The sequence below is a fragment of the Manihot esculenta genome, chromosome 5, assembly GCF_001659605.2.
Source record: "Manihot esculenta cultivar AM560-2 chromosome 5, M.esculenta_v8, whole genome shotgun sequence".
NCBI classification, from domain to species: Eukaryota; Viridiplantae; Streptophyta; class Magnoliopsida; order Malpighiales; family Euphorbiaceae; genus Manihot; species Manihot esculenta.
The window spans coordinates 27,216,461-27,232,653 of NC_035165.2; the positions used below are offsets into that span (position 1 = coordinate 27,216,461).

Below are 16,193 nucleotides of genomic sequence, written 5' to 3' on the forward strand. Positions count from 1 at the left end.
CCATGTCATCAAGAAGGCAAAACATCACATTCGAATCTGAAGAATCAAAGACCAACGGGGCCTTCTGATGCTATATAACAATCGCCCAAAGCAAACCACAAGCTATCCTCACGAGATAGGTCCACGTGATAAAGATCAGGTAAGTAGGAAATGTAGTTTATTCCGAGAGAAGGAAGATCCGGACACCATAACACCCGATGCATCATCGAGACTCGCCTTTCCCTCGAATGGGTGAGTCTCGACACGAAATTACCGTTAGCAAGTACAGTTCAACATATACCCATTACATCTGTAATCATGGGTTTGCCAACTTATTAGTTTGTAATATTCTTTATCAAGCAGCTGACCACATCACCATCAGATTATCGAAACATTCTATATTCATCATTACCTTCTTATAGTATAAAAGGAGATGGATCATAAAGGTAAAAATATATTATTCTATAATAGTATATAAGTTCTAAGTAATTAATTGAGTTCTCAATTTATTCAAGATAATGATTTGAGCGTCGGAGTGACTGTTGTGAATACTCACCACCATCTCACATTCTCTTTTTTGCAGATTTAAACCAATCACTCCATAGCCTCATTTCAACCACATCATCATCTCAATTTCAGCAACATCAATAATCATAGAATAATTAAACCAAGGTGATCAACACTTCAATTTTGATAATCTATTAATTTAGAACACTTTTACCATCAATCGATAAAGAGAAGAAAAACAAGTGGACCAATACTATGCAACTATATATAAAATCATCTCCAAAATTACTCTCCGAAGCCACTGACCAAATTCCAATAAATCAGAAAAATAAAGAAAAATACAAAAACAAAATAGAAATTTCATAACCTGCACAACCCCTGCCCCGAAAGGCAAGGATAAACAAAAGCAGTTCCTCTTTCTCTGGCTTAATCTCTTCTTTCCATTTTTTTCCTTTAATTTTGATAATTATTCTCTAAAGTTTTATAAAATAAAGTAGTTACCCTCGACAAGACGATAATAGCGTGAAAATTCAAAATGTGATCAATAAAATTTAAATTATATTTTAAAATAAGTAAAAAAATGTTATTTTGTTATTACATTTAAGTACCGTAGAATATAAAAATATTTTATAATTTCCCCAAGTTACCGACCAACCAACCGAAAATCGCAGTGGACCGTGGAGCACCCAATATTAATAATGCCGCGCCAAACCGCACCGTAGATAACAGTTTCAACTTCAAAGTTCCCAGTTTCAGCATGACACCGCTGCTCAGGCTCACCTCGACCTTCAGCTCCACTCACTCTTTTATGCTACTATCGTCTTCGAAACCCCCGATCTCGAAGCAAAAGCTATTCACGAAGAGCCAGGAAAGCCACCTTCATCTCACATCTCCGATCAACATCTCTCGGAGAGACGTTGCTTTGCTCTCTTTCCTCGCTCTTGTCCCTTTCCTCTCGCAACCTGCTCCTGCTACTGCATTTTCCATCGGCATTTGTATGCTTTACTTTCATGCCTTAGAAATTTTGAATTTATATAATGAACTTCGGCTAATTGTTCCAGAAACCCTAATTTCTCAGTGGTTACGCAGCAGGACCTAAGGACTGGCTTAAGGAGCAAAAGAAGAAAGCCTCGAAGTTCCTCTTGGCACCTATCGATGCTTCCCGAGAAATCCTTCGCTCTGCGTATCTCTCACTCAGTGCGCTCTTTTTCACCGCCTAGTCTCTCTCTCTCTCGCCTCCTAAATGATGTTGCTGTGTGTTAATTGCTTTAATTGGTGCTAACTGTTATCTTTTTCCTTCTCTGATAGCGACGAGTGAAGTGGAGTATACGCCTAAGGAATTAGAGGAATTTCAAAGGCTGTTAAGATCTGCTGCTAGGGACTGTATTCCGCAAGAGAGGAATTCGTTTGTTGCGTTTCAGGCCAATACCGGAGTTGAGGTATATTTTGAGTTTGACCTTTCCACGTCTCATGATTTGTTTCGATTTTAATGGGTTATATCTTACACAATCTCCATCTCATATTTTCTATTGCGGCATATATAAGAAAGGAAAACTGACGTTTGAAGGCTTTGTGTAACATTTAGAATTATGATGGACTATTTTCTTACCAAGTGAATGATTAAGGAAGTATATGATTGCAGTTTTACTAGAGTAGAGAAACAAATTCACAATATTGGAATTAAAAGTTACTTCGGATTAATTAGCTTATAATGATTCACAGGTTTGCACATTCCGGTTGATTGTGAAAAATGCATCTTCTTTGCTTGATAAAGAGGACCCTGCAAAGTTGGAAGCTGAAGCTATGCTAAATGATCTTATAAGGTAATGTACCTCCCTTTTTAACCTTCTGCTTGAAAGGTGTGTTGCACACCTTGCCAAGAGTATTACAAGGGTGGGTAAAATTATCAGTTGGGATCTTTTTTTGGGGGGGGTTAGTGTTTCTTGAGCCTCTGTGAGAGTGAGAGTAGAGAAATCATGATCATATTTAATATATAATTTGTGATGTTTTCCAAATATCATTTGAAAGCATTTCTTCTTGTACTGCAGATCTTTCACTTCTCTCAATGGTCTAGTGAATGAAACTGGCATTCAAGATACTTCCAATAGGTATGTCTTCAAGTTAAGTCATGCAATAACCATGTGTAACTCTATTTCAATCTCCATCTTGCTCCAACTCCCAAGCAAAATAATTGTGACAGGGCCATGTTGCCTTCTTTAGAAGTCTATCTTCATCAATCTGAATTTCTTATTAATGATAAAGTATATAAAGAATGGTTCTCACTACTTGTTAACTTTCCACGTGGTATTCCCAATTTCTCATTTGGGGAGCTAGCGAAATCTTTTTTTTTTATTAGAGATAAATGGTTTCTATACACGTCAACTAAAATATTAATAGTAAAATATTTCGCTACATGTCAAATAAAATATTAATAGTAAAATAAAATATGCACTTATAGTCTGTCTACCTGTGCTAGACATTTTAAATTGTTCATAGGCTTTCCTTTATAACAAACACATCTATATAATTGAATAATACCTACTGTTTTAGCTATGTCTTGCTTAATGCAAGTTATCAATGCATTGCATAATGATCCTCCAACTAAAGAAACTATACTTTTTTGTATGGGAGGTGGGTGAAGTAACTTCTTTTTTTAAAAAATAAATACGGGGGGGCAAATACTTGTTAACTATAGAAATCTTTTATGACTTATGGCCCCCCAGGGATCCACCACGATCAAGGGCAGTAAAATTTTGGAGAAAGGTCATATCATTGCCTCTTATTCGGATGAGACTGTTTTTGCTAATGTAAGCTTTTCGCATATGCATAAATCAGGAGTAAAGAAAAAAAAAGATGTATTAAGTTAGGTAGTACTTGTTTGTTCAACTATGAATTGGGATTTGGGACCATTCAAATAATCTTAATTTTGCAGATGCTGTGGACCACCTTGTATTTTTGCTTTTGGTAATTTTTGCTCTTATACTGTTTCTGTATATTTCAAACTTTTAATTTGTGTTGTTCACGAATGCACCTTGAGTGAATGTCAATTGCACATGTTAATATCAATCCATAAATAAAAGAAATAATAGGGTAATAGTATTTAGTGAAAATATGAAAGAAATGCTTTAGAAGAAAACCTCTTGAAGCTTGTATATGATTAACTTGGCTACTTCTTGGCAATTGGCTAGGCACATGCATTAACCTGGGACCAATCATGCTTAGAAACCAAGCATGTTATGGCTATATAAAGAGTCATTTCTCATTTGTATGGCTCAAAGATCAATAAGTGTTCAAGACTAAATTGAGCAAGTGAGAGGGGAAGTGACCTGTGAGTGAGTGAGGAATGCTCACGGGCAGGAAAGCTAAGTTGTGTGAGTATATTTTCTGAGAGAATGCTTGGGACCAATTTGTGAAGGCAAACAACATTGGATGTATTGGGTTAAAGGGCTCGTGAGTGATTGTGTGATTAGTGATTGTAATAATTTTCCTCTTATTAATGGATTGGATTTTGGAGTAGGCAAATTGCTAAACCACATAACTTCGTATTCCAATTATTTTTTTGTTGTGAGTTTAATTTCACAATGGCATATATGAATCCATTCCCACTCCATATTTCTCCCAAGAATCTCCTAATATGCCTCTTCTCTTCAACTGTTCCGTTCTTCTTCTTCCCTGTTTTGCAGGAAGAAGGTAGCTGACGCACTCATGAATACTATATCTTCGCTGAACAAATTTGAGCAGGGTGTAAAGTACTGCCTTGAAGTTTGACTTTTTTTTTTTAATTTAATCTCGAATTAAGTTAGAACTTTCAGGTGTATACTGTATTTCATGCTTAAAGATCTTGCAAATGATCTTTTCTCCCCATCTTTTGGAGTTGGAAACATGCTTCCTTTTGACTTTGAAATTGGGTATATCCTTTATTCTATACCTGCCCTTTTGTTACCAATGTTCTCACTCTGCCCAATCTTTGGCAGAAGAAGGATACCTTTTGCACAGTCTGATTGGAATGAAGTCTAGTTCAGATTTACCACTTGTATGTTATGAATAGTTATATTTTTTTTAGTTTGTATTGTGGAGTTTGTGACACAAAGACAAGCTTTCTCTCTTTCTTTCTTCCCCCTACAAAAATATATTTCCAAGTGGTTTCTGGATTAGTTAAAAATTCCATATCTGTCCTGCATTCCAATCATTAAATATTTGCTTTCCTAGTCCCCTTCTAAAATTGCAGACTTGCTCATTGTTGACCATGGATAATAGCTTACTCAATATTTTAGCTACTTCAAGTATGAAATCTGCCAGTTAGTAATGCCATGGTTTTGAGTACAAACAGAAAGCTTTCTACAGAATCACAGATCATTTTCTTTGAAATTCACTAGTTCAACTTTATATGCTTTGGTTAGCATGGCTTGTCTGCTTATTGAAAATTCATATAAATAATTATCTGCCTTTCCTATGGACTAATAATGATTGAAAAAAGGTAATACAATGAATTAAGTTATAACTTATAAGCAGCTATTCTGGCATGGTATCCTGCAACTATTTGAGGTAGTTGCCTAGTTTTGTTGTGTAGTTAATATATTCTAGTGGAGCATATGTAATGCATCAAAGTCATGAATTTGAGGATCTTGAATAGTCCCGTCCTGTGTTCTTCATTAACGTTCTCCCCTTTTTTTTGGCTGATGCCAATTCTGCGTTATGCACCCTTTCCTTCATATGAATTCGTGCTAATGTACTTCAGTCTCTTGCCTGCTTGAAACATTGTTCAAAATTAATGGCTGTCATTCTTAGATATATGCTTCCCGAGTACATTGTTTAGGCCATCTGTTTAAAAGATGCAAGTGAGAGTTCATGTTGGGTGGATTCCTTGACATCATGTGCACTGTGGTTTTGGCTTTTATATATGCATAGGATCAGAAGAAAACTTATGCTCGCTGAGACCAATCATAGTCCCTTTTTAGCAAGGAGTGGGCAATGTGGCTGTGAGTGTGAAATAAGAGTATCCTTTCCATCTTCTCTTCAGCTTTCCTTGCTAAAACGGATCTTTTTTCCCTGAAAGAAATTATTTGTGCAATTAGTTTGTTCGGGTCCTTGGGGATGAAATCTGATGTGTGCTAGCAAATGGTTCTGAGTTGTCAGGAGAACTTTACACAGCTTAACTGCAGTCTGCATACCTGTGATTTCTACAAACAATGATACCTACATTTATTCTATATTTTGGGGTTGCAACCTGTGATTTCTGCAATAGTTTCAAATGATTCTCTGTTGATTGGGCACACCAGAAGCCTGTACAAAATACAAGTGACGACAAGGTTTTCCATCATCTGGATAGGTCTGCTTGACCTTGGCAAGCTGCAGAGCTTGTTGAACTGATTTATTGGATTGTCCAAGAGCACAAAATGAGTATCGGGGTCACCAATCTGTGAAAGCTTTACATGGGAAAACCCTAGAGATGGCAGCAGCTGATCAGGCTAATAACCGTAGAAGTGGAAGATGGAAGTGGGTAGAATGGTGGATGGTTTATTGATGAAAATCTGCCAAGAGAACTGTGTGGGCAAGGGCACACTTGTCAGCTATGAGCTTCAGTACTTGCGTGCCATGGGAGTGAGAAGGTGGTAGAGGATACCTACTAGAACTCAGACCATGTTCTTCTCTCGTACAAACCCTGATATCTGAAGATTTTGGAGCCAGTCATTATTTCTGATACCTTTTGCTACTCTGCTTAGGCATTTTGCTATCATCTGCGGATGCTTGTGTTCATCTATTGATCCCATTGCTGCCTCTAGAAGAGTGGCTTTTACTTCTAAGGTGAAAATCAACTTCAAAAAACACTGCTTTCCTTCAAGCAGCTTAGCGGTATGCCCTTGTATCCATTCCTAATGTATAATATGTTAGGCACTGAACTTCCTGTAATAATTAATGTTGCTGAACTTTGAACAGGAAGCAAGATCAACAAATTTACACGTATAGATTTATCCATTGTTGTTCTAGTTTTAAATCAGGATCAGCTGAAGATAATACAACCATTCATAGTGCAAGCTTTCCGAATGAGAAATGTTATTGGCAGCGTTAGTTTCAAAAATATATCGAGGAATGTGCTTAGTAGGCACCTGCCTGCACCAAGGACAACAACCTATACCTCACCATTGAATGAGTTGAGAGCAGCCTCAAGTTTTGAATCAGACCAGAGGGTTTGAACTGCGAGAAGCACTCCTGAAATTTCTTGAGAATTTTTGTGGCAGTCATTTTTATCTTCTCAAGAAAGTTTTTAAGGTATGTCTCTCCTGCTAGCAAGTCTGCAAGTGCGTCATGTATCACATGTCTCCACAAGGCTCTTTCAGCTGCTGTTTGACATGCCGACTGTCAGAGATAATCCCATTCATTTTGAATTGTTGTGTGGAATTCCTGAACTGTTGCATTTCTATTCTTTCCGCAAGCCATTTCATGGTCTAACATGTTTGAAGAGTAACAGAAGATCGTAGCGTGGGAGAGCAAGTGATACATACCGGAAGATTTAACTGAGGAATCAGGCAGCATTGCAATATAGGAGACAAGATAGCCACGATATGACCCAAGTTTGTGAATCGAGCAAAATCATATCCAGCTTCTCTGCCTGGAGAAAAGGAAGGCAGCAGTGTAGTCCAGAGTACCCCCATTTATCTTGCAACCCTTCCTTTTCTGTTGTCCCTTTTCCTTTTTTCTTTTTTGGTAATTTATAACATAATCTCTAAGAATTAAAATTCATAATTTAGTCTATCATTTTAGTGATATATAATTTAATTCTTAAGATTTTATTGAACAAAATAGTTCTATTAAAATTCACCGTAAAACTATAATAATTTAATCCTTCGAATTTAACTTTTTATAATAGTTTAATACTTTTAATTTTAATAATTTGTTACAATTTAGTTTTTTAGTTTAACATTTATAATTTAATCTATTTAATTTAATATCTTATAGTTTAACATTTGTAATTTAATCTATTTAATTTAAGTTGACTTTTTCAATTAACAGTTAGTTAATGTTAAAATTAACAAAAAAAACTATTTTGTTAATAAAATAAAATATTATAGACTAATTATTTAGTATTAAACAAGTAGAGACTAAGTTATGAATTTTGCTAAGTCTCATGGAATATATTATAAATTACCTCTTTTTTTTTTCAAAGCTTAGATATCCCATTATTGTTTTCCTTTGGTTTGAAGCAAGTAGCTATGAATTGTGAATTGATCCCAATACGATATTGATTTATCATTTTCTTGAAGAGAGAAGACGAGATCGTATTGGTTTACCATTTTCTTGAAGAGAGAAGACGAGAAAGAGAAAGAGCGAAAGAAAGTCTGTAATGGTTTATTTGTTTTGGCAGGGTTGTTGACGATAGTCTCATTTATATTTTGCTTACTTCTTTTGCGATATGATTTGCTTCCCTTACCCGAAAACTTTATTTCTTTGTTTTGTTTTGGTTGCTATTGGTTGTTTAATTTTTCTTGTTAGAGATGGATGATGTGTTTTTTCTTTTATTATTGGTAGTTTTGTTCATTGTTTTTTAGATTTTTAATATTTTGGATCTGATTATTGAGGATTGCTATGATCGACTTTTTGGGAAAGATCTCCTTATATGCGCGATGCCAGTAACTCGAAATCATATTGCCACATTCGGTGATCAACTCTCCTGTTAAGAGTTTTGTCGTGTCGTCTTTTATGGGTGTGGTGTTTCAATACTACTTGGATTTGCTTTGCCGTGGGTCTCCTTCAATTTCCTTTTCTGTGCTTGATCATTTGAGTCTGTTTGATTTTGTTTTTTGCTTTTTGAATTCTTCTTGCATGTCTGCATGATTTGCTAGGTTGGGTTTGATAATATTATTACCATCAATGATATGTGGTGGTTTAAAGTTTAAGTCAGTGTCAATGGGGTTGGTGCATTTGTTTTGCTTATGTCAATTTTTATTGGGTTTAATTTTTTTTTTATTTGATTTATTTAGATTTTTTTTCTTTTTGAAATGAATGATTTATTTAGATTTATTGAACCTTTGACAGAGTCATCTCATATATTTCTCTTCCTTTATGAATTTTATAAATGCAATACATTGCAGATAACAAAAAAATTCATCCCACAAGAAGCAAGAATTTGAAACAACAAAAAGGTAAATAATGTATTTAAAAATTAATATTTTTTCCAAAATTTAAAATTAAAAGTAATTTCACTCAACTATAAAAATTGAATAGTAATTTTCACAAAATAATGTAAAAACTATTGACTTGCTTAAAAGATCCACCAAGACACCAAAGAAAAAAAAAGTAATAACTAGTATCCTTATGCGCACCCGATTTTCTTGTAGTTGCGTTGCATCCGCCGCCAGACAAATTGGTTTGCCAGCCGCCATTATATATTCCACATTTTATGCCTATATTACACCTTTAAAATAATCCAATTTCTATAATTTAATTCAAAATATTTATATATTTAAAATAATTTTAAAATTAGGTATTCTTTTTTATTTTTTTAAAAAATATATAAAATAAGACATTTTAAAACATTCAATCAAATAAAATAAATTATTGTAAAATGATATATTTTTAATACTAATTCATTTATGATTTCTAGTTAAAAACTTAAATTTATACTGAATTTAAAAATTCAAAATTTGAAAATTAGTTAAATAAAATTTAATTTCATCTATTGATTAAACGCATCAAGTTAGTTTTATAATATTAAGATTAAAACGAAAATCCTAGAATGTGATGACAAGATGTCGACACACGTTGAGGGTGGATAAGAGTATGTCGTAATATTCCCAATTATTTAAATCGGCCGATGCATATTATCCCACACAAACGGATCTGTCATCTACGGTTCCAATTTACGAGATCAAGTGAGAGATTCTGTATTCGCATCAAAGCATCAGACAAGAATTTTGGTAAAGTGGGTCCAGTGACTCCAATCCAACTCTTTGACAGTTGCCATTTCGTATTTGATACTGAATATTTATATGTTTGTGCGAGAAACTTTGAAGTGAATTTCAGTTTATTATATATTTGATTTGTGTGACATTAATAATATAAAAACTACTCATTTATAATTTTAAAAATATTTTAAACTATAAACAAAAAGATTCAAATAAATATTTTTCTTTTTATAAATAATACATATATTACAGAAAATGATGACAATAGTAACTTCCTCGGGCGGTTATCAAACACTTTTCATTATGTTAATTGAAATTAACTATTAATTTAAAAAATAAAATAATAATTAATATAATAAATATATGCAATGTAAATATGTATTTTATCAAATAATATATATCAGATAATTTCTTAAAAAATATTTAAAAAGAAACTGCCTTTAGCATCACTCACGCGTAAATTAGAAATATAAATATAAATTTTAAATATTTGAGTTCAAAAAAAAATTAAATATTAAAAATTACTACATGTTTAAAGATGTTTTAATAATTTTTCATATGATTAACAAGAATTGAGCAGCGTAAGTTTCAATTTCGCGTTGAATATCTGTCAGATCTCTTAATCTAATTGTTAGGTATCAATCCATACGCTCAAAAAAAAAAAAAAAAGCAGCCTCGCAGCTTCATTTTCTTCTCTGATTGATAAAATCGAGGGAATTGATTGAGCTACCAAAAGAACAGAAAAGGAGCAAAAAAGGTCTGCTTCTTCTTGACTTCTTCTCTGATACACAGAGACAGGGAGAGATGGCGGCTGACGTGGGCTGCTGTAGGACTGAGTTCTTTTTGTATCTGCTCAGTATAGTGGGGCTAGTTACATTTGCTGGCCTCATGGCTGGCTTAACGCTGGGTCTGATGTCTTTAGGCCTCGTCGACCTTGAAGTCCTCAAGAAGTCTGGTCGTCCTCAGGATCGCATCCATGCTGGTACATGCTTTTGCTTTCTCTCTCTTTCGGTTATATGTTGTGCGATTAAGCTCGTTTCAGCTTCTGATTATTGTGAATTGATGGCTCTTTCTGTAGTGAAAAGGGATGAGATATGTTCCTTTTCCTTGGAGTTTAATTGGCTTCTTCAAAAAAAATTGGGTGGTGTTTTATTTGTTTGTTTGGTTCCTTTTCCAAAATTTGCAATCGAGTCAATTACTTGCAAGGTTCTTCATTGTGTTTTTACTATATTTTATTATTCCATCATTTGGCTAGGTGGGGACTTGGGGCAGGGGGGGGGGGGGGGAAGACTGTGGTTGTGCTCGGGCTCCGGTACTGGGTTCACTAGCTAGCTGGCCGATTACTGGGTTTCCTGTGTTAACTAATTGAGTACTTGGGAAAATAATACACTTGATTGACTTATGATGGACTTTGAGGTTTGAAGTATTTCAACTCTGTCAAGTGATCTGTGATGTGTGTTTCTTTGGCAGCTAAAATATTGCCAGTGGTGAAGAATCAGCATCTTCTGCTATGTACTCTTTTGATTGGCAACTCTTTAGCTATGGAGGTATACGTGGATGCTTTTTTGGGCTGCTAAATGCAACAGTTATTACAACTTGTCTCTCTAGTTTTATTTTTTTCCCTTTCATTGTCTCTTCTCTTTCTCTTCCCTTAGGCTCTTCCCGTATTCTTGGACAAGATTGTGCCTCCTTGGGCTGCAATTCTGATATCAGTGACTCTCATACTAATGTTTGGTGAGGTAGATCATTGTATTGTTTTAGCTTTGTTGAGATCTAAAAGAAGCTATATGCTTAATGCACGTGTATATGATTCTACATTTATGCAATTGTTTATTTTATAATAGATATTGCCGCAAGCAGTCTGTACTCGTTATGGCTTGAAAGTTGGAGCAATAATGGCACCATTTGTTCGTGTTCTTGTTATGTTGTTCTACCCCATTTCTTATCCAATTAGCAAGGTAATGTCTATGTTTGATACATTTTTGCAATTATTATGTATGAGCCTTCTTCTTGGATAGCTGATTTGGCCATTTGATAGAGTTGTTTGGATCATTCTTTTAGGTCCTCTTGGGTTTGAGTTTCATGGATTATTTTCTTTCTTATAAATTCCATATCTCATGCAGGTTCTGGATTGGATGTTGGGCAAGGGTCATGCTGTCCTTTTACGGAGAGCTGAGCTCAAAACTTTTGTTAATTTCCATGGCAATGAGGTATTAAATTAATGTAGAAGTTCCAAAATTTTCAAGTTTGGAATGTAAAGGAGTGATGTTAAGGGGATATCCATTCTAGGGATTCTGTCAACATGGCTCTCCTCAAACTCAAGCCCAACCACTACAGATTTTCATCTGAAATAGTGTGCACTTTTTTTTTTTGGATCATATAGGCAGGGAAAGGTGGGGATTTGACACATGATGAGACTACTATAATTACTGGGGCACTTGAATTGACTGAAAAAACAGCAAAAGATGCCATGACTCCCATATCGAAGGCATTTTCCCTCGATCTGGATGCAACACTTAATTTGTGGGTTTGTGGATTCTTGTTAATTCTTCCAGCCATCTTTCATTCAGTTTGATGTTCTAACCCTGCACTGTTTCTCTATCTGTGCAATTTAGGGACACATTGAATGCAATAATGACAATGGGTCACAGTAGAGTCCCAGTTTATTCAGGAGATCCAAAAAATATAATTGGACTTATTCTGGTATCTCATTTCTTTCTGTAGGGTTTCTGAACTCCCTTTTCTTTCTATCTAGTTGATAATATTTTGACATTTGTTTCCGCAGCTGCTATAATTAAGTAAAAATTGTGATCATATCTTCTGTTTGTTTTTTATTGATTAGTGGAGTCTGCACATATCTTTTCTTTTACTTGAACTTTGCCCTGTCATTATTTTGATTCCATTGACATATAAATATTATGCATGGTAAAATTGGACTAAAAAAGCGCATCCCCAGTGTTTGGCACACATGCTTATAATTGTTGACACTTAATTAAATGTGAAAAGCAAAGGGAAACCAGACAGGGAAATTGCATCTCATAATGGTTTTCCATTTTCACAAAGTCAATCTTTTTTTATCTATATTTCTTTAAGTTCTCTAAATGGAATTTGCAGTTAAACTAATGATTCTAAGTTCCTTGAGGTAATAGACCACTGCATAAAATTAGTAATTTGGTAGTGCTCTACTTAGAACTACAAGTTAGATATTAACTTCTGTAGGTGGTTCTTTGTCCTTACCATTTACACATCACTCCTAGTAATCACGCTCTGAAGGTTTTTTGATCCAATCTCATAATTTTTAACTGAAAATTAAATTGGAAAAAGAAGAAAAGAAAGAAAAAAAATAACTGGTCCAAGGTGCGGATCAATGCCATAATAACAGATATCAATCTGGAGCTAACAGTTGATTGATTTCTTCTGTTTTAATGAGATATATGCAACACCTCACAAGCATAAGATTAAACTGAAGTAATGCATGCAGAACAAGACTTTTTTACTTAAACTTCTCTTTCTCTCTTCTTCTTTATATTTTTGGAAGAGCCAGTGTACCAGTTCATTAACATAGTCCCTGTTTCACTTTTTGTAATTCATCTTATATTAGCACTTTCTCTTCATACTTCTCATTTGAGCAATTGTCTAGCTTTGTAACTTTTGCAGGTTAAAAATCTTTTATCGGTTGATCCAGAAGGTGCAGTTCCTCTAAGAAAAATGATCATTAGGAAGATTCCTCGGTATGTCAATTACATTTTCTATGCTTCTCTTAGGATGAGAAATTGATGTGTGATTTAACTGGGGATATTGCTTGAATATGAAGTGTGGTTGTAACCTGTTGCCAATTGGTTGAATGAACTTATTTGTTCTATGTTACTAGTGAGGCTTGTAGTGATTCTTTTTCTTGGTCTTGATTCACTTTACAGGGTTTCTGAAGACATGCCTCTATATGACATTCTAAATGAATTTCAGAAGGGTCACAGCCACCTTGCTGTTGTATATAAAGATTTAGCTTTGAAAACAGACACACCAATGAAAGGCAAAGATGGTCAACAGCTCGAATTTAAGGACAGCTGCAGGAAACAGAGAGGCACAGAGACATCATTTAAGAAAGGTGAGGTTTAAGAGACAGTGACAGAAGAAGGCTCTAAATGCTTTGAAATACGATCACTTAAAAGAATTCCTATATGTTGCCAAAAGTCTCAGAAAATGTTGCCTTTGTCAATGACGTCCTGACCCTATTCCATAGTCCTTAACTATTACTTTTTGGTTCCTGAAGTACCTGAATTGTAAATTCATTGCAATACTGCTGAAATTAGAGTGTCTGATTCTTCTATTACTTCCATATTTATTGTGCACTTTAGATTCTGAAACTTTCATGTTCCTATTGATAATAGAACTAATACCTCAGCTACAGCTTACAACTATCATAATCAGCACTTCAAGATGAATCTTGCATTTCTTGGTTATTCTCTGTAGGATGTATGATTTTTTTTTGCTGAAATAATCTTCTTACTGTAACCACCAGATGATAGTTCGGTTGGGCTCACTGATGCCGTCCAGAATACGAAGGCTGGTTTGGAGTCTCATGATACTCGGATTGCTAACAGGAAGAATGATGAAGGTCAACGGAGACAAAAGAGTCCACCACCTACTCCTGCCTTTAAGAAGCGTCACAGAGGTTGTTCATATTGCATTCTGGATGTCGAGAATTCTCCCATTCCACGATTCCTATCTGATGAGGAAGTTGTTGGTGTAATTACCATGGAGGATGTAATTGAAGAACTTCTTCAGGTAAAAATAAAATCTGTATTACAAAGCTTTTTTTTTTCTTTTTCCCAAATATAAAAAGTTTCATTTTCATTAGAGCCAGAAAAGGCTGAGAACAGAGTATGAAAATTGGGGCCCTTGCTTAAAACAAAACATCCAAGTTACAAAGCCCAGTATCCAAAAACAATGCAAACCCCAGCAAAGAACAAAAAATGTAGCAGCAGAACAGGTAATCCCTAAGGACCCAACATTGCTATTGAAGGAAGGCACCAGCCCCGTCTAGAAACCCAGCTGTTATTCAAGCGATCCATAGCTAAAATGATGGCCTCAAAGCTTACTGCCAACCAGGACCAAGCCAAGAACAAGGAGTATCATTAAAATTAAGTACCAGAGACCCCAGAAAAGTGTAAACCCAGCCGGCTACAAGATCGAAGCACCAAGACTGGAAAGAAGACAACAGCTATGGAAGGGCAATACAACAAAGCTCTCCAGAAAACTCCAACAACCATAAACAAACACAGCCAACACGCGAGCAAAAAGCCAAAAGAGCAGGTCTTCAATGTGTCTTTCTCCAATATCACCTCTGGACCTGCAATAAAATCAAAACAGGAATATTTACACCCAATCTAGAGGTGGGAAAAAAGACCCACTCTCCAGGCCAGGGAAAAAAGCTGTCCCCTACTCAGATGGGGCAAGGGAAGCAGAAGAAGTCTCTAGGTGTCCAGAAACAGAAGAAAAGATGGAGAGAAAAATCTCTCTCTAGCAAACTAGAGGGGTGGAGTTGCTACTTTTGTTTCTATTAACAGAGCTTACTGTATCCTGCTATATATATAGGGAAATTAAATCAAAGCGTTTTAGAGCCACCAGTGTCTGGCTGTGCATATTCATTTCTTATGCCAGGGAAAAATGATGAGGATGATATGATACAGGCTGTTTTGATACAATTTCATCTCCTTCAATACAAACCTGATCATGGATTTAGAGTAGCTTCATTTTAACCTGCTAGAAAGGGGCATGTGAATATTCATTTCTTCTTTCATGCTGATCTTAGTCTGTTAACTTTTGTCATGGCAGGAGGAAATATTGGATGAAACTGACGAGTATGTGAATATTCACAACCGGTAATGGTTAAATCTCTCCATTCTGTTTTGTTGGACTTATGCATGAAATTTGGAAATCAACAGATTGCTCTCGTTTCTGGTGAAATTTTTTTAAGAAAGCTGAACGATTAATCGTTAACGTGCTTCCAGGAGGAAAGGATTGTTCGTTTTTTTTTGCTAGATTGCAGGGACAACTAAATTACTAAAATGCTCCTTGCCCCCTTCTGAGCAAAATGATGAGAGAATCTCTCTGCTCTCCGTTCCTTAGTGTGTTGTGCTGCCGTTTCCTTATCGGAATATCTAGAAAGTGACACATTTTTTTGTAATGCAGAATAAAGATCAACATGCATGCATCGCAAGAGAAGGCTTCTAACTCAACGTCGCAGCCTTCTGTCTATGACACCTCTGTTGCAGGCACTGCCACACCAACATCTACTATATCCACAGGTCCAACACCAACTCTTTCCGTCTCAACTGGCACTTCGTTGGCTGGCTCACCACCTATTACAAATCAAGTTTCTGAAGGAGACCTGTCAAAAAATCAATGATATATTTAGTCATCATTGAACATTCAACATAGATTAAGTTACAAGGACATAGGTAGGGATTGAATCACGTGGCTCACCTAGGAAAGCATGTTGATCTATTGTATACATATGTATGCTGCCATTTAGTTGTCGGAAGAATTCATGTAAACAATGTGGTTTGAGGCCTATTAAAGTGTGTGAGTGAAGCATATAACGCTCATTTGTTGTAGAACAATTCATTCAAACAAGAATTGAGAAGGGTAGCAACTGGCATACAGATACAAATAAATTCTCTGGCTTGGAAACCCTTCCCACCATTGTTGAATTTCCAGGGAGTCTTGTAACATCCAGTACCAGCCATGAGGTCTCATATTTGAAGTGAACATTGCTTCTTCTTTTATTTTTTTCTTTTCTGT

The 16,193-nt window shown here is 35.4% G+C and overlaps 2 protein-coding genes and 1 pseudogene across 2 annotated transcripts; 2 read left to right on the plus strand and 1 right to left on the minus strand.

Moving 5' to 3' along the window:
• The first annotated feature begins 1,136 nt into the window (after positions 1 to 1,136).
• LOC110615529 lies at positions 1,137 to 7,239 on the plus strand. The gene is made up of 7 exons (XM_021757417.2): positions 1,137 to 1,481; positions 1,576 to 1,683; positions 1,795 to 1,925; positions 2,209 to 2,309; positions 2,535 to 2,594; positions 4,170 to 6,339; positions 6,424 to 7,239. Exons 1-6 carry the CDS (start codon positions 1,244 to 1,246, stop codon positions 4,252 to 4,254), a joined length of 723 nt encoding a protein of 240 aa, XP_021613109.1. The 5' UTR covers positions 1,137 to 1,243; the 3' UTR covers positions 4,255 to 6,339; positions 6,424 to 7,239.
• Positions 5,734 to 6,357, minus strand: LOC110615418 (annotated as a pseudogene).
• A 2,747-nt stretch (positions 7,240 to 9,986) lies between the features above and the next one.
• Positions 9,987 to 16,094, plus strand: LOC110615258 (DUF21 domain-containing protein At1g47330). The gene is made up of 12 exons (XM_021757052.2): positions 9,987 to 10,371; positions 10,860 to 10,936; positions 11,045 to 11,128; positions 11,234 to 11,347; positions 11,513 to 11,599; positions 11,773 to 11,912; positions 12,005 to 12,092; positions 13,047 to 13,120; positions 13,307 to 13,494; positions 13,909 to 14,174; positions 15,225 to 15,271; positions 15,582 to 16,094. Exons 1-12 carry the CDS (start codon positions 10,194 to 10,196, stop codon positions 15,796 to 15,798), a joined length of 1,560 nt encoding a protein of 519 aa, XP_021612744.1. The 5' UTR covers positions 9,987 to 10,193; the 3' UTR covers positions 15,799 to 16,094.
• Positions 16,095 to 16,193: the final 99 nt, after the last annotated feature.

Coding starts and splice junctions, on each gene's coding strand:
- LOC110615529 (XM_021757417.2), top strand. CDS start 1,244: ATGACACCGCTGCTCAGGCTCACCTCGACCTTCAGCTCCACTCACTCT. Junction 1,926..2,208: donor AGGCCAATACCGGAGTTGAG/GTATATTTTGAG, acceptor AATGATTCACAG/GTTTGCACATTCCGGTTGAT. Junction 2,310..2,534: donor ATGCTAAATGATCTTATAAG/GTAATGTACCTC, acceptor CTTGTACTGCAG/ATCTTTCACTTCTCTCAATG.
- LOC110615258 (XM_021757052.2), top strand. CDS start 10,194: ATGGCGGCTGACGTGGGCTGCTGTAGGACTGAGTTCTTTTTGTATCTG. Junction 10,372..10,859: donor TCAGGATCGCATCCATGCTG/GTACATGCTTTT, acceptor TTTCTTTGGCAG/CTAAAATATTGCCAGTGGTG. Junction 11,129..11,233: donor TCATACTAATGTTTGGTGAG/GTAGATCATTGT, acceptor ATTTTATAATAG/ATATTGCCGCAAGCAGTCTG.